The following is a 25,085-nucleotide window of genomic DNA, read 5'->3' as shown; positions in this document are numbered from 1 at the left end:
TTTTTCCGCAAAGATTTTATTTGAGAGAGGGTGTGTGTGTAAGAGAGATCATGAGCAGGGAGGAGGGGTAGAGGGAGACGTAGACTCCCCACTGAGCAGGGAGTCTGATTCAGGACTAGATCCCAGGACTTCTGGGAACATGACCTGAGCTGAAGGTAGACACTTAACCAACTGAGCCACCCTGGTGCCCCTCATGTACTTTCTAACCCATTTTCTTAAATGATCCTTAATTTTAAAGAATTTATTTCAATATAAGAAAGATAAGGTCAAATGAGTGTATCTAAAAGAATTCCAGGAAGGAAAATCAAATGAGGATATAGTTGATACTTTTTCTCTAAAATCATGTTAGAGATAATTACTTCATCAGGTAGTAACTTGGCATTCTTATCTTCACCAAAATGCAATGAGATATTAATGAGCTTGGAATTTCACATCTCTTTTCCACAGAATTCCAACTAATAAATGTAGAAGGAATAAGGAAAATATAAAATTACACCTAAACACCACAATAACTTATTGCCATCAGGACACATTGATAAATGCTTAACTCAGTAAGTGAATATTTGAGGCAAAACAGGGTATTTGCAGTCTCAAAGAAATATCACCCAAACATATATTAATTACAAAGGGAAAAACATTAACTTACAATGGAGAAACCCTTCAGATACCACCTTACCAAATGGTCAAAGTTAACATAACCAGTAATAAGACACATTAACATCATGTAACCCTAATATGGTGCACTAAGAAAGGCACAACATAGTATTTTTGGCAAAAGAATACGTGGCAATCTTGCCAAAAATGCTAACCTCGATGTATTTATGGGAGTATATCAGACAGACTCAAATTGAAAAAAAGTCTGCAAAAGACCAGTATTCTTCAAAAGTATCATGGTCGTGGAAGACAAAGAAAGGCTGAAGAATGAAGAACTGTCATGGAATGGAGGCTGAAGAGACATAACTGGACTGGATCCTGGGTCAGAAAATAGAAAATAGTGGAAAAATTGAATTTCACCTAAGAACTACGGATTAGTTGATAGTTTTGTACAAATGTTAATGTTTTGGTTTTGATAATTATACTGTAGTCATATAAAATGTTTACATTAGGTACAATGTAAAGAGTATACTATAACTATGTACTATTTAACTTTAACTTTTCTATGGATCTAAAAATATTTCAAAAGAAAAAGAAAAAAATTAATTTGGAGCCTAAGTCTGTGCTCAAAAGATAACATTAACTAGAGACATGGTCATAATCACCACAAATTTTATGGATAGCTCTGATTTCATGTAACCTGTGTTCTTGTAAATAAAGGTTATTTACTAAGCTCATAGGCTTTAAGTGTTCACATCAGTGTAAACCATCCTAAAGAGCCTATTATTTAAAGATGGTGTATTGCAGTTCTTTTAGGTTCTGTTTATCTGTCATGTGAAGAGTAAATATTGCCAGTCAAAACTGTAAGGAAGTTGCTGAGACTTGTACAGAAATCCTATATCCTTTCTTAGCTAGAAAATTTCAAGTTTTCACAGTCTTATGGTCTGAGGCCCGCTTAGCCAAACTGGCTATCAGCAAATCATCAACATACTGTAAGAGGATCCCATCTCAGAAGATTATCAGGGAAACTATTAAGCCATGTTACTAACACTAGTTCATTTGCTCCTTTATACTTATTATTTTGGGGTATATATTTTTCTCATCATGATGTAGGTCATTTTCAAGCAAAAATTATATGTGACTTTACAAATGCCATATAAGAACTAATTTTCAAATTTCCTCATGGCCAGTAGACCAACAGAGGTTGTTGGTTATTTAGATGATTCATGCCCAGCTATACACCGGAGAAGAATTCAATTTTTTGTCTTCATATCTAATGTCCTTTATCTGTTCTAGGATACCACAGTAGTTACTTATCATGTCTCCTTAGGCTTTTCTTGGCTATGACAATTTCTCAGTATTTGCTTGTTTTGATGGTCTCGCAAGTTCTGAAAAGTACCAGTCCGGTATACAGCAGGAGGCTCCTCTATTAGACTTTGTCTGATGTTTTTCTCATGATTAGAATGGGTTTAGAAAGAGGAGAGGAAGAGAGAGGAAATCTACACGTGTAAAGTGCCATTTTTTTAATCACATCTTCTCAAGAGTGTATACAGCATCAACATAACATAGCTTATCACAATTGATATTAAACTGGATCACCTGGCCAAGGCAGTGTTTGTCCAGTTTCTCCATTATAAATTTAATTATTTCCCCCCCTTTTTCATATTGTACTCTTTGGAAGAAAGCCACTGTGTACAACCAATACCTAAGGAGTGAGGAGTTATACTGAGCTATACTCTGTCTACTGAAAGCATGAAGTACCTATGTAGATTATTTGAAATTCTTCTAGAGAGGATATACATTTTAAACTCAATTATGTGATTAAAAGCTGTCATTCTACAAGATTTGATTAACATTATTATCACCAATATTTGCACTCATGCCTTCTCTATCCTACTGAGGAATTAATTTTTACTAGTATACATGCAAAGCCATTATTCCTTTTATGAGCCTTTCCAGCCAGCACCATCAAAAAATGATAAATTATTTTAAAGATTTAAACATATATTCTATTATATAACTATACTATAATTTATTTGAAAATTATCCTGATAGCTTCTTAAAAAAAAAAAAAAGGAATAGGATAGGATAGAGAATACATTACAATAAAGCACTTCAGAAGTAGAAAACTTATTTTTAAAAAGTTTTTTAATTTTTCCCTATGTGTGAACATGCATACATGTGCATTATATGAACATAGTACATTGTAGTGAAAAAATGTATTTCTAACCATTTTATGTACAAATAAGTTTGAAAATCATCTCTATTAAGTGGAATTGCTGCAATAAAACTGTATTCTCAACTTTACAAGACAGTAGTAAAATATCAATAACAATTTAGATGCACACCAGCAGTATATGAGAATTCCTATTTCCTCTAACTCCCACGATTGACTGGTATTATCATATTTACCTTATGCCAATCTAAACAAGATGAAATGGCATCCTGTTGTTTATCTATTTGTCTGATTACTAGTGAGGGTGAACATCTTTTCATGTTTTTATTGGCCAATTGGGTTTCCTATCAACTATGTGTCCGTATCCTTTGATCAAATAGGATTATGCTTGTTGGGCTTTTTTCTTTGACATATACATTACATGCATGTGTATCTGTGTGTCTCCCTACCTATAGATAATTAGAAAGATATAATTATTTGCACCACACATACAAAAAATATAAATTTGTTTAGGGTTCTATTTGTTAAATAGAAGTTTTGTAACTATTTATTGATTGATTTTTTGTAACTTTAATACAGTATAATGTACCAAATTTACCCTTTCTGGACTGAGTTTTGTTTGTGTGTGTGTGTTTTCCATAAGAAAACTTTCCTTGTTTCTGTGTCACATAAAAATAGTTTTAAATTAATACTAAGTTTTGGATTTTTGTTTTTCACCAGTCATTATCTAGAACTTATTTGTACATGGTGTGACAGAGGTCTAGTTTGAAGCTTTTAACCAACTGGCAGAAGCACTAGGATAGCTATCATTTAAGAATGTATTAAGATAAATTCCGTATCAGACACAAATATAGGTAAAAAACTTTAAATTCAATTGTCTTTTGCTATTTGTATCATAATATTTGGAAACAGTATCTAACAATAGGAACAGATACAATTTTGGTTTGGTGAAATACTATACTGAAAATGAGGTAAGCCACACCTATGCCAAAGATACATCTTACAAATAAAGGATTAATAAAGAACATTTTTAAAGGCGCTGGCCACCTCTTCTCCTCAACACAACCAAAATTTTGAAAATAATGAATATGATCTCTTTTTCCCTGATCTAAATCTCAAACAACCCGAGGCTTTGTTTTCCATTATATCAGAGAAAAAGCTTTCATTAATGTAATGTAGCCAATATTGCAAAATCTAGTCTTTCAGTCTTTTATCATCCATTCAATTTGTCTTTGTTTACCATATCTTCTTTCTTAAACAGCTGTCATTTCTTGGCTTTTGTGAACATTGCTCTGGTTTTCCTTCTAATTTCCTATCTAACATAGAAAGGTCTCTATGTGGTCACTGAATTTTGAGTTACTTAAAACTCAGTCCCAGGGCTTCTTTCATTCTTACTCTTATACTTTTTGTCTAAAATTTATTTTTTAAGATTTTATTTTTAAGTAATCTTGACACCCAACATGGGGCTCAAACTCACAACCCAGAGATCAACAGTTGCATGCCCCACCAAATGAGCCAGCCAGGTGCCCCTCCATCTAAGGCTTTTTGATCATATCCTTGGTGTCAGAAAGTACCTATATACAAAAATCTTAGCAAATAGCTCTAAATCCATATATGTAATCCCAACCTTAATACATCCATTTGAGAGACAAACTGAGTATGTTTTTTATTTTTTAAGATTTTATTTATTTATTCATGAGAGACAGAGAGAGAGAGAGAGAGGCAGAGACACAGGCAGAGGGAGAAGCAGGCTCCATGCAGAGAGCCTAACATGGGACTCGATCCCGGGTCTCCAGAATCAGGCCCTGGGCTGAAGGCAGCGCTAAACCACTGAGCCACCCGGGCTGCCCACAAACTGAGTATGTTTAAAATCAAACTCATGATATCCTCCATGAACCCTGTCTAGGTAGTAAGCCTCCCAACTCCCTAGTGTTTACAACCTTAGGAGATGGCACCACCTTCCACTCAAGTACACTAATCAGAAAACTGGCATTCATTCTGTATACCTCATTCTTCGGCTGTATAGCCACATACTACTTTTTTATTTTACCTTTTTTCAAATTGCAAATCTGAACATCTTGCCCCTTGGGTAAAACCTTTAGTGCCTCTCCTCCATCCTAATCAAAGCTAGAATCCTGGGATGCCTGGATGACTCAATGGTTGACCATCTGCCTTTGGCTCAGGTTGTGATCCTGGGATCCTGGGATTGAGTCCCACATCAGGCTCCCTGTGGGGAGCCTGCTTCTCCCTCTACCTATGTTTCTGCCTCTCTCTCTGTATCTCTCATGAATAAGTAAATAAAATCTCAAAAAAAAAAAAAATACAAAACACTAGAATCCTTATCATGACACACAAGAGGATACATGGACTGGCCTCTGCCTCCCTTTCTAGCCTTGTCTCGTGGCACTCCCTCTTGCTTTATGGCATCTCACCCTATCGGTCTTTTTTATGTAAGTAGCCCATGCTTCCTACTGTTATTAAGACCTCTACATAAATTGCACTTCCAACCCACCCTCCATCCTCTCTCACTCCATTGTCTCATGACATCTTGCATTTTCAAGCATCACTTTCTCAGGGACTATGCAGTCCACACCAAAAACTTTACCTTGAGTTTATAAATATATACCTATGTTTTTACTATTTGGATTAATGTCTGTCTCTACCACTTAACTGTAATTCCATGACAGCAGGGCAGGGCTTCTCCAGCACTCATCCGCAGTCCTAAAATGCTTAGTAAGGATTCAAATATGTGCTAAAGAAATTATTTTAGATTATCATTTCAAAGGTACATGTAATATGCACTACACCCACTAGAGGCTGCCTTGCTTCTCTTTTTCCACCAGAACAAACACTTGAACTGTGAAGATTCAGGATATTTATATCAAAACAAAAACCTAACTTCTACGCTTAAGTCACTTACTATGCATAAAACTGCAGTGATTCCAAAATACTGCCCTGCTCAGCGGGGAGACTACTTCTCCCTCTCCCTCTGCCCTTCCTCTCCGCTGGTGCACTCTCTCTCAAATAAATAAATAAAAATTTAAAAATAAAATGAATAAAGGGAATCACACTTATCCAGATTTATCTAAGAAGATAGACTTTGTCATGGTTGAATTATTTGGAAACCTCTCAAAATAATTAACTACCAAAAATGTTAAAAGATGCATATCCGTGTACCAATAAAAGTTACTCAGCTTATTCCTGTAGAAATATTTACATGCACTGAAAAACAATATAAAAATTAGATATTTAAAAAATTTTACATCAACCAAAACTTTGCATTTAAAATATTAACTGTGGTTATTTTAAGAGTATTAAAGTCAAAACTTAGTTTTTAAGCCCTAAAATATTTGAAGTGCTTAAAAGAAAAAGCAACCTTTAACATTTCATTGCTAAGATACAAACTTCAATGACTATCCTCATTATTCAATGAAACCTTAGCTGTAAAGACCTACATTAATGTAAATTTTGCTAAGTAGAACACTTCCCAACCCTATTAATAATAAATTATTATTGGTAGAGATTAGCAAGTATTAATATTCTAGTATGTGCTATTTCTTAAACACTTCTATTGATAAGTAAACCCCTATGTACTTAGAAAAGTACTTACTGAGAAAACTGGCCAGTTGATTTGTTATGGGCTTGCAAGGTCATATAAACAAGTCCATGATTATAGGATATGAAGTAGAATCAGGAAACTACAGATTTATATAGGAAGTCAATCATTTCAAGCACTTCTATGTCCAACTTCTTACAACTCTCTGAGAAAACATATTTTAAATCCATTTTAACTTACATTTTAGAAATCAGACCCTAAATTAAAGATTTGCCCCCTACTGACTTCATTGTTTTTTCCAGCTTTAGCTGCTTAACAGTTGATACTTGTTTTATTTAAAAAAAAAAAAAAACCTCTCAAATATTTTCAATATATACTAATATTGCACTATCCATAACTGACTATACTAACAACATTTATGGTGTATTAGGTACCAGGCATTGTGAAAAGCACATTCCTAATTATGTGCACTTTTAGTAATCCCCTTGACATATTAAATGTTAAGAGACTAAGAGAAGCTAAGTAACTTAAGGCGTTAAGAGCAAATAATCGGTAGAACTGGGATACAAACTCTAGGCTCTTCTACCAGGTAAGCACAATCTTCTTCAGGGACCCTAAGCGCAGGAGATTTCTAAAAATTCCATTACAGAGATGGAAATATTGTATATAAAGAATACATTTCCAATCGCTTATCCATGCCATTCACTAATCCCTCCCATTACTACCTTCCAGATATTGATTCCATTTTCAATCTCTCTGGCAATTTCAATTACAGTAAGTATCAGCAATCCTTTTTGCTGATAAACGGTAACAGCATTGGCTATTTCGACACTATTTTCCTAAGATTAGGGATTTTTTTCCCCCATGTTTTTCTTCAATATACACAGCACAGAAAAATACTTAGAATTCGAACATTAGGAGCTAATGTTGTATTATAAATATTTTGAATTCCTGGTACTAACAACGTCAAAAAAACAACAACAACAACAACAAAACTCTGGAGCAAAAACAAAACAAAACAAAGAACCAAAAGCCTCACTCAAATGAAAATTTCAGTTTACTGAGCCTGGGTAAACTGAAATTAAAGCCTACACTTAACCGCTGGCATACTTTTACATGTAAACCAATAACCTGACCTGTGGTTATGTAAGAAAATGCTCTATTTTTCCACAACAGCTAAAGGAGATACTTGACTACTTCAATGTAACATGTAATTCACCTGATAACAAAATTACTGCTATCTATTTATTTTGGGGCTCACGGGGAGCGACAGTGAAGGAAAGGAAATTTAAAACCTTGCAAAAGGGGCAATTTACATGTGAAGGAAATGGAAGGTCTTAGGAATAGCATTCCAGTACTGTTGACTAGAAACTAACATCCCTTTCACCACCTCGGACTGTAATCCAGGAATGACTTAAAAGATACGCGGGGGGGGGGGGGGGGGGGGCTTCCAAATTTAGCATACTCCCTCCAAGTGCTAACATCTGATAAAGGAAATTAAAACTGTGCAGAGCCACCCAGCTTTAAAATAATTACGTTCCGCGGTCGACACCTTAATTCAAGCCTAAATGGCCAAGTCAGAGAGAGACTGGAAGGCACAGTGGGAGAAGACTGGCTTTGGACTTAAGAAAACCGACTCTAGAGTGGCCCTTGAACACTTCTGGGCGGAGCTGAGCTGACCAGGTCACTGAAGTGCGCTTTTCTCTCTCTACCGACGGGGGCCGCATTTGGTATTCTGAAGGGTCCCTGTGGTGCAAACCGTGTTTTAAATCCTCAGTGCTCCCTGAGCCACGGAGAGCTCGTTAGACCAGACAGCGCACAGACCGTCAGGGGTCTAACCACAAAGCCAAGGAAATCCAAAACTGAGGGCGCCCGCGGGGCTCAGGGCGTGACCCCGGACATCCCGGGATCGAGTCCCGCGTCGGGCTCCTTGCGAGGAGCCTGCTTCTCCCTCTGCCTGTGTCTCTGCCTGTCTCTTGTGTCTCTCGTGAATAAATACAATCTTTAAAAAAAAGAAAGGAAAGGAAAAGAGATGGCAAACTCAGGAGCTCCCCCGTGGGCTACTTCCTCCACCTCCCACACCGCACCTGCCCGCCCGCCCTCACAGCACCAAGTGGGCGCCTCGAAGGCGGTGTTCCAGAAGTGCACGCAGCCGGCACTCGGCTGGGAGGGGAGGAGAAAGGACGTCCCGTTCTAGCCAGTGCCCGGGGCACCTGCTACACGTGCCGCCACTACGCCGCCAACCCGCCGCCAACCTCGAGGGAAAGTGCAGCGCGCCGGGCAAGCCGCGCGTCGGCGGGCGCGAGGCCACTTCTGGTGCCGCCGCAGCTGTCGGCGCTCCGGTCCCCGGGCTTTACCTGGGGCTTTTCCGAGTCAGGCGTTATCTCGGGAATGAGGCCTCCTTAGCGGAAAGGCGGGACCCGGGTCTCCCGCACAGCTCCCCTCCTGAAAGGAGACCCCAGAGAACGTCCCTAAACCACCGTCATAACTGCCTCTCAGCCGCGGAACGCCCCCCGACACCCTACCTGCCCGGAGACGGCTCTCGCGATAATTCTGGGGCCAGTCCTCGGCGACGCCAGCCCCCCCTCCCCCCACTCCTGTCCCGACCAATCAAACAGGGGCGGGGGCGGGGTTTTGCCTTTGAGACGGGAGCGGGGCTTTCAATCTGCGCGTCGAGAACGGGCGGGGCTGGGGCGGGGGCGGGGCTTGCGCGGGGAGAGGGGCCGGCCGCTCACCCTCTCTCGCGAGACTGGAGACCAGGAAGACGCCTGCAGAGCCCCGCTGCTGGTGCAGCAGAGGCTGAGGCAGCGGGGTGCCGCTGCGTCCGGGCCTTCTGCCTCGGCGCCTACGCCCGGTCTCGGGGTGTGGAGGTGGGACGTGGGCAGGCCGCGCTTGTGGAGGTGCGCCGCGCCCGCTGAGGCTCAGAGGGGGTCCAGGCTGCGGCCTGTCAGAGCCCGCCAGGGAGGCGCCCACAGTTCTGACAGGGTAAGATGGCGGCAATGGCGCCTGGAGGTGGTGGCAGTGGTGGCGGCGGTGTGAATCCGTTCCTCAGCGATTCGGACGAGGACGACGACGAGGTAGCGGCGACCGAGGAGCGGCGGGCAGGACTTCGGCTGGGCTCGGGGAGCGGCCTGGATCCTGGCTCTGCGGACTCGCTGTCGCCCCAGGATCCCGTGGCCTTAGGGAGCAGTGCGCGGCCGGGGCTCCCTGGGGAGGCGGCGGCGGCGGCGGCCCTGGGGGGCTGCGGGGAGACCCCGGGCCGCTTGTCCATTGACGCGATCGCGGCCCAGCTGCTGCGCGATCAGTACTTGCTGACCGCCCTGGAGCTGCACACCGAGCTGCTGGAGAGCGGCCGCGAACTGCCTCGGCTGCGCGACTACTTCTCCAACCCCGGCAACTTCGAGAGGCAGAGTGGGACCCCGCCGGGCATGGGGGCGCCGGGGATGCCTGGAGCTGCCGGCGGCGGGGGCGCCGGAGGCCGGGAACCCAGTACGACGTCCGGCGGGGGACAGCTCAGTAAGTGAGCGCAGCCTGCGGCTCCGGCCGGGCGCCTGGGAAGGTCGGGCGCGGGCGGGCGGGGAGTCGTCTGCGGTGGGAGCCGAGGGACCTGGCGGCGGCCGGCTGCGTGCCTCGGCCTCTGGCTGCACTGGCACTGGCGCTGGCTCCTGGCTCCCCTGCCGGCGTCGCTATCTGAAGAACACATCCCGTTTCTCGTGCCCCGGCTGCTGCGGGGCTGCTGGAGACTCCCTGCAAACGGGCTTGTCGCTTTGATCGTTTCCCCTTTTCCTCCAATCTCCTGAATCCCCACGGCCGGGAAGTCGCGTTTCTTAAATCGCTTGCAGTTAGGGATTCCTCGACTCAAAGTCAGGAGGGAGGAGAAGAATCGGAAATGTTCTCTGGGGCCGGTCAGATGCCCGACCGCCCCTTTGTCTTTGGAAGGGCTTTGTCCCTCAGAAATGGGGTTTTTTCTGCCGCACAAAATGTGTTGCGTTTAAGGAAAGCCAGTTCAATTCCATGTCGGCGCCTTAATTGCAAGAAGTTTCCACGATTATAGGAAATCTAAGGAGCAGGGTGATCGAGTTCTGCCTGTGGTCCCACCTCCTCGCAGGCTTTTTTTTTTTTTTTTTAAATCTGCGTAAGTTAGACATTTACTTTTTTTACCATGTTGCTGTTCTTAGCCGTATAGATGGCTTATCCTGTCCATCACATATTTATAAGCGTTTCCTTATGGCTTAAAAACTATCAAGGATGTATTCCAGGTTCCAAGGGTGTATCCCAGTATCCTCTTTTGGGAGGCATCTTAGATTTTCCCATACTAATTATGGTATGAGAAGTTTCAGTGTGTCAGAGGAGAACAACCGCAATTCACTAACAACATGTTAAGTGTACAATTTTTAAATTGTAGCCCCAGTGATTATTTTGCCTCTGTACTTCTGAATGGTGTCAGAGACTTCTATTGCCAAATCTAGATGTGGTGCAAGTGCAGAGTACATTTTCTATCCAGGTAAATCCTGGGCAGATTTCCCTCTTTGATAGAGAATTTTCTCAGTAGGTATAACTTCCTTACTCATAATGTAGGGTAATCTTCTCAGGAACAAATTTTCTCATTGCTGGCTAGCCTGTCACTTTTACAAATGCTTGCCACACTCCCCATGTTTAATTAGTTGCTTCTTTCTTTTTTTCTTTGTCGCTTATTTTGCTACTTTCATATGTGGACTATAGTCTTTAATTGTTTTGTTGACAATATCATTTTTCTCCATTAGATAGTCACTTCTTGAGGGACATCTTCATATTCCTCACACTTTGTACAACCTCTGGCCTATTGTTGAACACAACTTAATTGCATCTGATACGTTTTTCTAATGTGTTAATATAATGAAATAGGTTATTCTGTACTTCATGACTTTATTCTATTTGAAAGAATTTCTTAGCCTACCTTATTACAGTTTGGTATCACTGTCCATAATGAAAATTTCTCATTAAAACTCTTGTATATAGAAATAGTTACGGGGCACCTGGGTGAGTCAGTTGGTTAGACTCTTGGTTTAGGCTGGGGTGGTGATTGCAAGTCATGAGATCCAACCCTGCATCAGGCTCCCTACTAGGCAGGGGGATTGCTTGGGGTTCTCCCTCTCTCTCCCTCTCTTTCTCCTCCTCCTCCCTGCACCCATGTATGTTCGTTCTCTCTCTCTCTCTCTCTCTCTCTGTCTAAAATAAATAAACCTTATAAATAAATCTTTAAAAAAAAGAAAAAGATAATTATATTTATAATTTAGACTCTAAGTAGTATTTTCAAGTTAATACAAAGAAAATGAACAAAAGAGGAAAAAATAAGTTATCCATAATCTCATCAATGGTATGCCTAACCTGTTTTTTCCATACATGTATTTTAAAAAGCAAACATTGAGTTAAACTGTTTTTTTTTTTAATTTTTTATTGGTATTCAATTTACTAACATACAGAATAACCCCCAGTGCCCATCACCCATTCACTCCCACCCCCCGCCCTCCTCCCCTTCTACCACCCCTAGTTCATTTCCCAGAGTTAGCAGTCTTTACGTTCTGTCTCCCTTTCTGATATTTCCCACACATTTCTTCTCCCTTCCCTTATATTCCCTTTCACTATTATTTATATTCCCCAAATGAATGAGAACATATAATGTTTGTCCTTCTCCGACTGACTTACTTCACTCAGCATAATACCCTCCAGTTCCATCCACGTTGAAGCAAATGGTGGGTATTTGTCATTTCTAATAGCTGAGTAATATTCCATTGTATACATAAACCACATCTTCTTTATCCATTCATCTTTCGTTGGACACCGAGGCTCCTTCCACAGTTTGGCTATCGTGGCCATTGCTGCTATAAACATCGGGGTGCAGGTGTCCCGGCGTTTCACTGCATCTGTATCTTTGGGGTAAATCCCCAATAGTGCAATTGCTGGGTCGTAGGGCAGGTCTATTTTTAACTCTTTGAGGAATAAACTGTTTTATATAACTTTAGATTATTTGACATGCACTATGATTTTTACCATCAACTTTGATGTAAATGCATCAAGTGTACAGTTTGATGATTTTTGAGAAACTAATCACTACTACAAATAAAATATAGAACATTTTTATTGTCCCCAGAACTCCTTCATTTTTCTTTGCATTATATCCGTAGCCCCACCTTTAGACCTCCACTGATCACTATACAGCAGAATTTTGCAGCCTGGGGACTATTGAAATTTGGGGCCTGATAATTTTTTGTTGCAGTACTGCCCTGTCCATTCTAGAATGTTTAACAGCATCTCTGACCTCTCTATCCACTAGACGTCTGTAGCAACCATTCCAACCCCATCTGTCAAGCTGTGACAACCAAAAATGTCTACAACATTGGGGAAGAGGAGACCAAAATTTCCCAGATTAAGAACCACTTCTGTATATAAGTTTTGCCTGTTCTAAAATTTCATGTAAATAGAATCATGGAGCATATATTCTTTTCTGTGTGACTTCTTTTTGCATGGACATACATTTTCATTTCATTGGATAATGCCCAGAAATATAATTGCTGGGTCATATAGTTACTATATATTTAAGTTTATAAGAAACTGTCAAACTGTTTTCCAAGGTGGTTGTACCATTTAAAATTCTTATCGCCAGTGTATGAGAGTTCCACATCCCCTAAACACGTGGTATTTTCGGGCTTTTTATTTAACTCATCCTATGAGAAATTGGAAGTATCTCATTGTGGTTTTAAATTTCATGTCCCTGAGGACTAGTGATGCTGAACTCCTCCTGAGCTTTTCTGATACTTTAGAGTATCATCTTTCATGAAATGTCTGTCTTTAACCACTTTTTAAAATTCTGTTTTATATATTCTGGACCCAAGGCATTTATTAATAATCACTTTGGAAATATTTTTCCCAGTGTGGTTTACTGTGTTATTTTCTAAATGTCTTCAAGTCTGGTTGATCAGTTTTTTTCTTTGATGATTTATGGTCTTTGTGTCCTATATAAGAAGTATTTGCCAATCTCAAGATTGCAGAAATTTTCTGTATTTTCTCCTAGAAGTCTTTATGGTTTTAGCTTTTACATTTAAGTCTTTAATGGCGAGACTTTATTTTAAAGTTATAAAAAGAAGAAATATTTCCTAAATATTCTTTCTATAAATGTGCACATACAGCACAAACTTGAGTACAGTTTAAATATGTATCAAAATATCAGTGCCTGTAAATGTCTTAACCCAGTTAGAAAATAGATAAATATATAAATGTTCAAATAAGTTTGTAAGACTGCTTCAGTACCATGTTTTGAAGATTTTGACTAAGCTCCTGATTGCACAGATTATATTCTAGGAATTCAGAGGATAAATGATTCTCTAGAATTAGACTACTGCCTGTTTTTAAGGTCCCCTAAATTCAAGTCTAGCATGTTGATTGTTGCAAATTAGATTATGATTTTATAATAAGAGCATCCTGGTTGATTATAAACCATGTAAAGATGGATAGTATAGATTATCTAAAACATTAAATTATTTTTATTTCTTTTTGTATATATTTTGATGGATATGTGTCTGATCTGAAAATTCATAATACTTCAAAATAACAAATATATAGCCAAAAGTTGTTTTTTCTTTCATTGATGTCTAAAAACAATTTAATTTTGCAAGATTTACTGTATTTAATAAAAGTCTGTTGACCTAGGTAAATAGTATGGTGGTTCTATTAAAATAAGGAGTCTTCATACTGTATTTAATTTTTTTTTTCTTGACTGGAAGAGTAATCCAGACTTATAAAACATTCAAATGGTAAAAGAATTATAGCTTTATAAGTTTGATAGTTTCGGTAGAAGAATTTATTTTTTTGAAGATTTTATTTATTTACTGAGAGAGTGTGTACGTGAGGGGGTGGGGAGGAGGAGAGGGAAAGAGGGACTCTCAAGCAGACTCTGTCCTGGGCTGAGCATGGAGCCAGACAGTGGGGCTCAATCCCATGACCCCAAGAGTATGACCTGAGCCAAAATCAAGAGTTGGTCCCTTAACCGACTAGGCCACCCAGGTGCCCAAGAATTTCTTAACTAGAAAATTTACTTCTAATGAACACTTTAAGGAAGTTTCAGTGTTTGATAAATTGTAGCGTCATTGCAAGATTTCTACTAGACCTACTTGAACTAATTATATCTTTTATATTTAATATAGTTGTTTGAATAGACACACATTCTTTATATATTTTTCTTCTGTATTTTTGCCAGTTGGGCCAGAATAAACTTCAATTTAGTAATTGTTTTGCTTTTCAGTTGGATTGCAAGATAAAAATTGTGGCAATGTCATTGATTAACACTGAACAGATTGTAGTATCTTTGCCAGGTTCCACTTGAAGTCTTAGAGCACTAATAGTATCTTTGCTGGTTCCACTTGAAGTCTTAGAGCAGTAATCAAAATTGGACTGTAATTTCATAGATGAGCCCAACTTTTTTTTTGCAGTACAGACAGTAGGTGATCAAATTGGGAAGACAAGTAACTTAATGACTTTCAGTGATAGATTTCTTTTATTCTGTATTTACATGTTTTTAAGTTTTTATAAAGTAGCTTGTCAGGAGGTAGTCATTTATGAATCAGTGTGATAATTTCACTTGTAAAAGCCTACAGCCTTCCTGAGTCATTTTCCTTCTTTTTAAAATTTTCTGTTTCATGATCCTACATGTCTTTTCTCAGAACTCACAAAGAGTACATATCTCACTGTGCTCAGTATTCCTTTTTCAGTATCACCAATGCTAACATGTCAAGATTATAATCTTCCAACGTTCCCATCTCTTCTACTTTACAAACTAATTCCTTCCTTCTTAGATTGAAATTGGGTTTAGTGCTTCCTCTGGCTTCTGAGATAGAAATTATCAATAAAATATTTCTAAGATTTTTAGGTTCACTGTTTTAGCTGAATGCAACTTACCCTATACATTCCTAAATTAATCTGTTGCATAACTATCATTTTTCTTGTCTATGTCTGTCTAGTAGTTTCAAAATTATTTTTAATTCTTATTTTTTTTAAAAATTTTTATTTATTTATGATAGTCACACAGAGAGAGAGAGAGAGGCAGAGACACAGGCAGAGGGAGAAGCAGGCTCCATGCACCGGGAGCCCGACGTGGGATTCGATCCCGGGTCTCCAGGATCGTGCCCTGGGCCAAAGGCAGGCGCCAAACCGCTGCGCCACCCAGGGATCCCTATTTTTAATTCTTATAGAAAATCTAATAAGATATTTTCATTGGCTAGCATGACTTAAATATAGCTAGTATTCAGTATTTATGTTGATCAATGTATTTATTAAGCTGTGTAATCATGATTATAAGAATCCAAAAGATGTTTGTTTAATGCAGGTCCTTGAGCTTATGTTCTTGGTGAAGAAGCAAGACTACCACATGAAAGAGCTATAGAATAGTCTTCTGTGATACAAATAATAGTGTAAGCATTCAGATTCAGAAAAATTATTGTTGATTGTGGCAATGAAATGGCCCTTGTGGAGAAAGTGAAATTTTGAATAGCAACTTTATTATTTGACTCTTTATCATGAGCGAGGAAAAGGAAGTGAGGGTAAAGAAAAGATAGTATTTTTTTAATATATATTTTGCCTTATTTAAAACATCTGGGAATGTGCTTCCCATTATCTAGTTCTCCACTAAATAAAGTGATTCCACTTGGTACTTGTAAAAATGTGGTGTGATATTTCAAGCCATTGTGGTATTTTGCCTGAGAAGAAGCAAGATAGGACTATTAATCAGGGAAAACAGACCTTCTTTCTGTCAAAAATTAAAATTATACTTTCTGTGGGGCAGCCTCGGTGGCTTAGTGGTTTAGCGCCGCCCTCAGCCCAGGGTGTGATCCTAGAGACCCAGGATCGAATCCCACGTTGGCTCCCTGCATGGAGCCTGCTTCTCCCTCTGCCCATGTCTCTCTCTCTCTCTCTCTCTCTCTCTGTCTCTAATAAATAAAATCTTTTAAAAAAATTATACTTCTTGTTTTTCAAAAAGAAAGTTAATGATCTTCAAGATGTATGCTTGTTTAAAAAAGCTTCGTTGGGGAAAAAAACTTACCTAGAATTTCTGTAATTTTCATTTTGTTTAGTATTTTTAGGTCAAAAACTAAGTTTGACTAATTTGGTTAATTTTTATATGGCATTTAACTGTGCCCCTCTCTCCCATGGCTTTATGATGAAAAATCTATATCTCAGTCTAAAAATATAGTTTTATATCTAAATTACAAATATCAGTTGGAGGTCCAACTCATGATCTCAGGGTCCTGAGATAGAGCCCCACGTGGGGCTCCGAGCTGAGAGTGGAATCTGCTAAAGTTTCTCTCTCCCTCTTCCTCTACCCCTCCCCACTTTGGCTCTCTTTCTCTCACTCAAATAAATCTCAAACAAGCAAACAGAAAACCAAGTGGCACTTAAGAAAGGTCTTAAATGTTAACAGCCTCTTGTTTTCACTGGCTTCTGCCTGTAAGTACTTGAGATTTGATGATAAGTTATGGTTTCTAAATTATTTATAATAAAAATATATTTGTTAATATTTAAGGAAATGGTTTTCCTATTTGTCCAGATTTTGAAAATAGTGCCTCTTTGATTTTTGGGGGTTTGCGTTAGTTTTATTTTATTTTGAATAAGTTATTTCTTCGTATGTGTCGCATTTGTCTACCTTTTTGTTACCTTTTATTGACTATCATACATTAATTCAATTTGTAAAAAAATAACTATAAAAATCATTTTTGCTTACAAACTATATATTTTACAAATATAAAGATTAATAAAGAACATTTTTATTTATTTTTGAGAGAGAGCAAGCTTGCATGCAAGCAGTGGGGGAGGGGGAGAGGAAGAGAGAGAATCTTAAGCAGGCTCCACACCTAGCATAGAACCCAAGGGGGGCTGGATCGTGAGACCCTGAGGTCATGATCTGGGCCAAAATCAAGAGTGTGACACTTGACCTACTGAGCCAATACCTTATTTTTTCTTTTTAAAGATTTTATTTATTTTTTCATGAGAGACACACACACACACAGAGAGGCAGAGACACAGGCATAGGGAGAAGCAGGCACCCTGCAGGAAGTCCAATGTGGGACTTGATCCCCTGACCTGGAATGCAGCCCTGAACCAAAGGCAGACGCTCAACTGCTGAGCCACCCAGGTGTCCCTAGCCAATAGCTTTTTATTGCATTCTATGGAGGAGTGTCCTGTAATATTCTGTATATGTGTATGAAAGTAGAATTAGGGGATCCCTGGGTGGCTCAGCAGTTAGCAACTGATATTGGCTCAGGGCATGATCCTGGAGTCCTGGGATAGAGTCCCACATCAGGCTCCCTGCATGGAGCCTGCTTCTCCCTCTGCCTGTGTCTCTGCCTCTCTCTCTCTCTCTCTCTCTCTCTCTCTCTCACAAATAAATAAATAAATAAATACTTAAAAGAAAGAAAAAGGACCTAACAATAGCCTTAAAGTTTCTAATTTTTCTCGCCAGTAGTAGTTCTTCATTAAAGACATTCTTTACAATCATGGTAAGAATCAAAACTTTTTTCTTTTTTTCATCAGAGGTGTGTAAGTAAGGATAGTTAATCAAAGAATGTAAGATGGAATGATGATACATTCGTAAATGTATCGCCAAAATCTCTAGTCCATTTTATCATTTGCATTTTGTGCACTTTTATAAGTCATAATAGTAAGAATGCTGATTTTTATGTCTTAAACCTTTGAATACGATATCTATATTAAAAAGGTAGCCTGTATTGATAGGTAACTTTTGAATCTATGGTCTCACTGGACTCTTCCTAACAGATTTTGTTCTATAAGCCATATTGTCTTCTGAGTGTAGTTTTGAATAAAATATATGTGTGACACAAAGGTTGAAAGGTAAAATTGTGTACTCATGTACTGTTGGTGTCACACTCTTGAGAGTAATTTGTAGTATCAGTCATATCTTAAAAATACATATTTTTTAATCTCCAGTTTCATTTCTGTAATTTATTATGGATATACATGCTCGTTTCCATTAAAACAACTGAACCAAGATTTTTAAAATATCATTTATAAGTAAAGGTATTAAAGATTGAAAACAACCTAGGGACACCTGGATGGGTTAGTCAGTTAAGCCTCTGACTCTTGGTTTTGACTCAGGTTATGAACTCAGGGTCCTGGGATCGAGCCCAGTGTTGGACTCCCTGCTTATCAAGGAGTCTGCTTCTCTCCTTCTCTCTTTGCCTCTCCCCGATTGTGGGCACTCACTTTCTCTCTTCCTCATATTTATAAATACATAAATAGATAAATAAGTAAGTCTTTTTTAAAAAGATGGAAAACAACATAAATATCCAACAGTAAGGGATTGCTTAATTAAAAAAGAATAATCTATATGTGCTGATGTGGAATGTCCACCAAGTTATATTATAAATTGAATAAATTAGGAATCAGCCAGTATACATGTTTCCATTTATATACAAAAAGGGTGAAATTTGCATATGCCTCTTGTAACTTAAAATGGTACGTACAGAATAGTCTAAACAGTGATTGATGCCACAGAGGAGGATTGCTGATCTGGAGGTGGGCACAGGGGCTTATGTTTCTTTGTATGCCCTTTTATATTTTACCACAAATCATGCTTTTGGTGGCAGGACTATGATTCCATCTAGATTATTAACTTCAAAGTCTGCATTCTTTATGTTACATACCACAACTGCTGTTTTATGTCAACTTCAAAATAGCTCAGCAAGAATTCTTAGGTCATTTTAGTGTATGATGGGCCACTCTCCTTAATGCAGAAGGCAGGTCAGGTAGTATAAAACTGACCATTTTAAAAACAGAGTGACAAACTAACACCACACTAAGGCAGAAGTGAATAACTGCTTTAAGTATATTACTTAATTTTGACAAGATGTCCATGTTACACAGCACTTCTCTAAATCAGGACATGCATGTCCTACGTGTGATTGTAGGATATTTGGGCCATAGACCAGGATTAACTGAGCCTCAATTGGAGCCAAATATAGTAATTAATTGTTCTCCTGAATGAAATAATCTTATAAGGCTAAATTTGTTTGTACTCTCTTTTTCATCTTGAAGTTTTGCTGCATGGTTACATCTTAAGTTTCTGGTGTAGTCATGGAGCATGACTAACTAAAGCCTCAAGGAGGAGGAGTCCACAATTGCAATCATGGGTGTAGCTTTCTTCTAGATTTTCCCACCCAGTATTTCAAAAATTCCCAGTAATCAGAAATGATGTTCATTTCTTTTTGCAACCAGTTGGTCCTGTTGTAGATAGATAAGATTGCTTGCTCAAAGTAGTGTCATCATATTTTCTGTTATTTCTGATCCTCTTGCAGTTCTGTGCTTGTATGTTGTCTTAGTTAAGGCCTTTAGCTCACATCTGGACCATCAGTTTTAGCCTCTTAACTGGTTCATGTGCTTTTTTTCTAATCTCTTCTTCCATCCTTGATTTTAAAAGCTATTTTTTCATGTCATTCCAGCTAAAACCTTTCAAAATTGCTTCCTCCTGTCTAAAGCAACTTTTTCCAACTCTTTTTTATTAGAAAAATCATATATCACAGAAAAAAAGAATTTATAAACTTGTTTAGAAATTTTAATTTTTATCCCCTTTTTTTTGCATAGTATGATAAAAGTGACTATAAAATATTTTATCGTGGATATGTATAATAAACTTCTTCCTAAACTTTGTTTCTTCCTGCCTTTTTAACCATGTTATCCATATACAAAACTTTGATTTTTCTTATAGATAGGGTTGGTTGTTTTTGTTTTAAGATTTTATTTATTTATTTGAGAGGAGAGAGAGCAAAAACGCAAGAGGGAGGTGGGGTGGAAAGGGTAGAGGGAGAGGAAGGAGCAGACTCCCCACTGAGCAGGGAGCCTGACTTGGGGCTTGATCCCAGGACCCTGAGACCATAACCTGAACCAAAGGCAGACACTTAACTGACTGAGCCACCCAGGTGCCTCTACAAAACTTTCATCATAAAAAAAAAAAAAAAGAAAAAAAAACTTTCATCATACATTGTTTACTCAGTGTCCCTTGAACATGTTTTATATTTTTCTGACTCAGTGCCTTTTCCTTTTCTGAGAATGCTTATTCCTGGTCATCATTTTCTTTTTTCTAGATCTTAGTGTATCTGTATCCTTAAAGAAGGTCCAGTTTATGTTCCTTCCTCTTCCTAAAGTTTCTCCAGCCTATAGTGAGTTTCTCTCTCTTTCTCTGTCTCTCTCATGAATTAAATAAATAAAGTATTATAAAAAATAAATGTTGTAGTTGTTTTTTAAAGATTTTATTTATTTATTGGAGAGAGAGGGAGAGAGAGGCAGAGACACAGGCAGAAGGAGAAGCAGGCTCCATGAAGGGAGCACTATGCAGGACTCGATCCTGGGACTCCGGGATCATGCCCTGAGCCAAGGGCAGATGCTCAACTGCTGAACCACCCAGGTGTCCTGATCAATAAATGTTTAATTGAATTAACAGTACTCTTTACCAGTCAGCTGCTATTTAATTATATTTAGATTTTAAAGTACTATATAATTTCCATAAAACTGCCTTTTCAGTAATCTGAAACTAATTTTTTTAACTATTATAAAAGTATATCCTGTCATCAGTGCTAAAATATTAAATGCAAATACAAGAGAGGCTTTCATATGTAATTTATAAAATTAATCTGCATGCTTTAAAGTCATACTGCGTATAATGGATTTAGTTCTTGGATTTAATTTAAAACCCACATACAGGTTTTACCAGTTTGCCAGCTATGATGAAACTTCCAGGCTATTCAGTTTCTTGTGTTATAAAAGTGAATTAGTAAGAAGTTACACAATCCTAGAATTTGAAGAAATGCTTTGTGGTATACTTCATACTAGAATATGGTAGATTCTTTCTAAATAAAAGAGGTTACATTTTTCAAACTCTGTTTTAGAGTATTTGGAAAGGTACTTACCCTGGAAAAGAATTGTGGCTGAATTTGAAGAAGTATATTTCTCTTGGCTATAGTATTACCTGTTATTGCTCTGAAAATCCAAAGTACATTGTATTTCTTTAGTCTGAAAATCCAAGTACGTTATATTTACAAAATACAGGGTTAGTTCAGTCAAAATTGAAATTACTGTTTTCATTAGTGTAGGGTTGTTTTTTTTTTTTCGCTTGCTTTGGCAGCACATATTCTAAAGATTAATTTTTTAAATTTTTGTTTATTTATGATAGTCACAGAGAGAGAGAGAGAGAGAGAGAGGCAGAGACACAGGCAGAGACAGAAGCAGGCTCCATGCACCGGGAGCCCGACGTGGGATTCGATCCCCGGTCTCCAGGATTGCGCCCTGGGCCAAAGGCAGGCGCTAAACCGCTCTGCCACCCAGGGATCCCCCATATTCTAAAATTGGAATGATACAGAGAAGATTAGCATGGCCCCTGCACAAGGATGACGTGTAAAGTAGGGTTGGTTTGTTTTTGTTTTTGTTTTTTTATCTGACATGGTAGAACAAATTTTAATGAATTAGGAGATTTTTACTTTTGTGACATCATAGTTATTATTTAGAAAGGAGTTAGATCTTTTTTCTTGGAAAATATGAAGTTGTTGGCTTGGACTAAAAAAATTTTAGAAACGGCAGCCCGGGTGGCTCAGCGGTTTGGCTGCCCAAGGTATGATCCTGGAGACCCAGGATTGAGCCCCACATCGGGCTCCCTGCATGGAGCCTGCTTTTCTCCCTCTGCCTGCGTCTCTGCCTCTCTCAATCTCTCTCTCTCTCTTTCTCTGTGTCTCTCATGAATAAATAAACAAAATCTTTAAAAAAAATGTTGGGAAATATTTTTCAATGGCCATAATAATACCAACTTGAAAATTAAACTATTTGTGTGTTTGCTTTCCTCAAGTACTCTCCCATTGTATAGATGAGTTCTTTGAAACTTTCAGAGAAATAACAACAGTATAATGGAGGAATAATGTATGGTGGCTAATTAAACAGCTCTAATCTAGGCCTATATGTATGATTAAACGTATTATGAAGAGAAAGAGAAAAACTTAGAAAACTAAGATGAATACTTAACATAATAAAAAATATTTATCTGAAATCAACGACCAACATCATTCTTAACATTCCGTGAAAATCAGGACTAAGTGATAACTGATGTCACAATACCAGAATATTGGTTGATAATAGTAGATTCTTTTGAGTGTACATGTTTTAATACATATGTTGGGGACAGCAGAATGAGGAGCTAAGACATGTGACTAAGAGTAGAGAATGTAGTGCACAAGCTGAGTTTCTGGTTAGGGCAGTAATGGCCAGATAAACTCACGCATCAGGAAAATCTAGATATTAGCTACATGGTCAAAGAATGTGAATAGAAGACTCACACACACACTTAAAAAAGGTAGATGGCTGATATATTTTTCAGAGTGTTCAAGTTCACCAGGAATCAAGATGCATAATTAAGCAAGATAATTTTTATAATATGTTAAATTGGTGAGATTTAAAATAATACCAAACAGGGCAGCCCGGGTGGCTCAGTGGTTTAGTGCTGCCTTTGGCCCAGGGCGTGATCCCAAAGTCCCAGAATCGAGTCCCGCATCGGGCTCCCTGCATGGAGCCTGCTTCTCCCTCTGCCTGTGTCTCTGCCTCTTTCTCTCTGTTCTCTCATGAATAAATAAATAAAATCTTTAAAAAAATTAATAAAAATAATACCAAACATTGGCATTATATACGGCTGATTTAATATGAATTTTTTTCTTTTCTTAACTAATCTCTCCGCCTAGTGTGGGGCTCAAACTCAAGACCCCAGGATTAAAGGGGAATACTCTACCAACTGAGCCAGCTAGGTGCTCCTAGATGTTCTTTTGATACTTCTGTGGTTACTATTGTTATTGGATATTTCTTGGCTTATGCTTAAAAGAAGTTATACAATGATAAGGGATACTATAATATTTGTTTTTTTTTTGTCATTTTTGTTTATGCTGTCTTAAAACTAATAGTAAATTACTGTTTATCAGGTATAATTGTAAGAAAATTAAATGTTTCATTTAATAGAAACACAGTTTTCTAAGAATGTTCTTGCTGGTCCCTTACCTCCTAGCCTGCCTGACCCCTTGTAGCTTCTGTACATTGAAACCTTACTACTTACACCAAACTAGTCGAGCACTTTGAAAATTCCATATACTTGTTTGTTCTTTCCTCATTAGTTGACTTGGTAGACATTTATTGTTTAGTGCTCAGTTTAACATATTTTCTGATTGAAGCCTTCCACAGCCTCATTGAATCTGGGAGTCGCTGATAGTGAAGTGGGATCCAAGAGACAAGACATTTTTGTTTATAAAAAAAAAAACAATATCAAGAAAACTACATTACAGAGATCTAGTAAGAGTTGAGATGTTTTGTATAAATTAATTTTCCATTTCTACTGTTTTGCTTTTCTACATAGTATCTTTTGGCAGACTGTATCTTTATCTGTTTTTTTCACTGCTGTGTATCCAGAATCTACAATAGTGCCTGGCATAGATTAGGTGCTCTGTAAATGTTTGGTGAATGAATAAATAACAACCCTTTAAAACCATTAAAAGCACCCCTAGCTTGGGGAATCATATAAAAACAGCCCTCAGGCCACATTTGGGTCAGGCCTTAGCTGGTCAAACCCTGTTCTAACACATTATCTCCTTTAACAAATGAATATTTTTAAATTACAGAAAATAGAGAAAGCAATTTAACATTTTTCAGAATGTATTCTGAGTAACATTATTTCCTTGTGATAATAAATAGGTATTATTCAAAAAAGGAATGTGATGGACAAATGATTTTGGAAAATGCTATCTTATTTTGCTTTACCTCAGGACTTTTATGGATCTTTGATATACTGATGTACACTATAAACCCTGAGATACTGCATGCACACAACACGTGTGTGTGCGCCTTTATTTTTTCTTTTTAAAAAACTTTTCTTAGCATCTTGAGGCATAAGGACCTTTGTGAAAAATATTGAGGGAACTGATTAAGTTTATCTTGTCTTCATTTTGGAAGGATATTTTTGAATACAGAATTTGAATTGCATTTTTTCTCATTGTACTCCAAAGCTGTTGTATCTTTTTAAATTAGTCATTTTATTTAGACAGAACTTAAGTATCTTAAAATTTCCCCATTTAGAGCATATGATTCAATTGTTTTTAGCATGTTTAGAGTTGTGCAACTATCACCTAATCTAATTTTAGATCATATTCATTACCCCAAAAAGAAATTTCTCACCCATTATCACACATCCTATTCACCCTTACCCTTCAACCCTAGGAAATTACTTAATCTACTTTCTGCCTCTTTAGATTCACCTATTTTGTACATTTCTTACATGTAGTATATGGTTCTTTTGTGACTGGCTTCTTTCACTTAGCCTATGTTCAAGTTTCATCGTGTTCTAGCATATATCAGTATTTCAGTCCTTTTTTTTTTTTGGAGAATAGCATTCAACCATATGAATATATATGCTACATTTTATTTATTGATCAGTTTATAAGCATTTTGTGGTTTCCACTTTTTTTGCTGTTGTGTATAATGCTGCTATAAACAATCATGTACAAGATTTTGTGTGAACATACGTTTTCATTTGTTTTGAATGGAAGAGGAATTGCTTGGGTCATATGGTAACTCCAGTGTTTAGCCTTCTGAAGAACTGCATTTTACATTCCCACCAGCAGTATATGAGGGTTCAATTTCTCAGTATCTTGACCAACACTTGGATTTGTCTTTCTGTTAAAGTAAGGTATAATTCAT

At 38.2% G+C, this 25,085-nt stretch overlaps 2 protein-coding genes and 1 pseudogene across 13 annotated transcripts in view; 2 read left to right on the top strand and 1 right to left on the bottom strand.

Annotated features, from left to right (window-relative positions):
- Positions 1-8,875, bottom strand: part of PIGN (phosphatidylinositol glycan anchor biosynthesis class N) — a 107,422-nt gene extending 98,547 nt beyond the window's left edge. The window contains exons 1-3 of one of the 4 annotated variants that reach the window (XM_025422117.3): positions 8,684-8,845; positions 6,381-6,531; positions 810-972 (exon numbers count right to left, since the gene is read on the bottom strand). The gene's annotated coding sequence lies outside the window, so the exon portion shown is untranslated. Of the gene's footprint in view, positions 1-809; positions 973-6,380; positions 6,532-8,683 lie in introns of all 4 variants that reach the window. The other 3 variants (XM_025422116.3, XM_025422119.3, XM_025422118.3) reach the window with 3 other exon arrangements.
- Positions 8,876-9,069: 194 nt separating this feature from the next.
- RELCH (RAB11 binding and LisH domain, coiled-coil and HEAT repeat containing) overlaps positions 9,070-25,085 on the top strand; it is a 110,436-nt gene continuing 94,420 nt past the window's right edge. For 4 of the 9 annotated variants that reach the window (XM_025422114.3, XM_025422111.3, XM_025422110.3 and 1 more), the window contains exon 1: positions 9,070-9,842. In XM_025422114.3, the coding sequence (XP_025277899.3) occupies positions 9,317-9,842 (526 nt within the window). In that variant the 5' untranslated portion in view covers positions 9,070-9,316. The remainder of the gene's footprint in view (positions 9,843-25,085) is intronic. The other 5 variants (XR_003126089.3, XM_049112299.1, XM_025422112.3 and 2 more) reach the window with 3 other exon arrangements.
- On the top strand, positions 21,689-21,786 carry LOC112645669 (U6 spliceosomal RNA; annotated as a pseudogene).

Source organism: Canis lupus, chromosome 1 (assembly GCF_003254725.2).
Source record: "Canis lupus dingo isolate Sandy chromosome 1, ASM325472v2, whole genome shotgun sequence".
Lineage (NCBI taxonomy): Eukaryota > Metazoa > Chordata > Mammalia > Carnivora > Canidae > Canis > Canis lupus.
The sequence above is the reverse complement of the archived record's forward strand: the minus strand, read 5'-3'. Positions and strand labels throughout refer to the sequence as shown.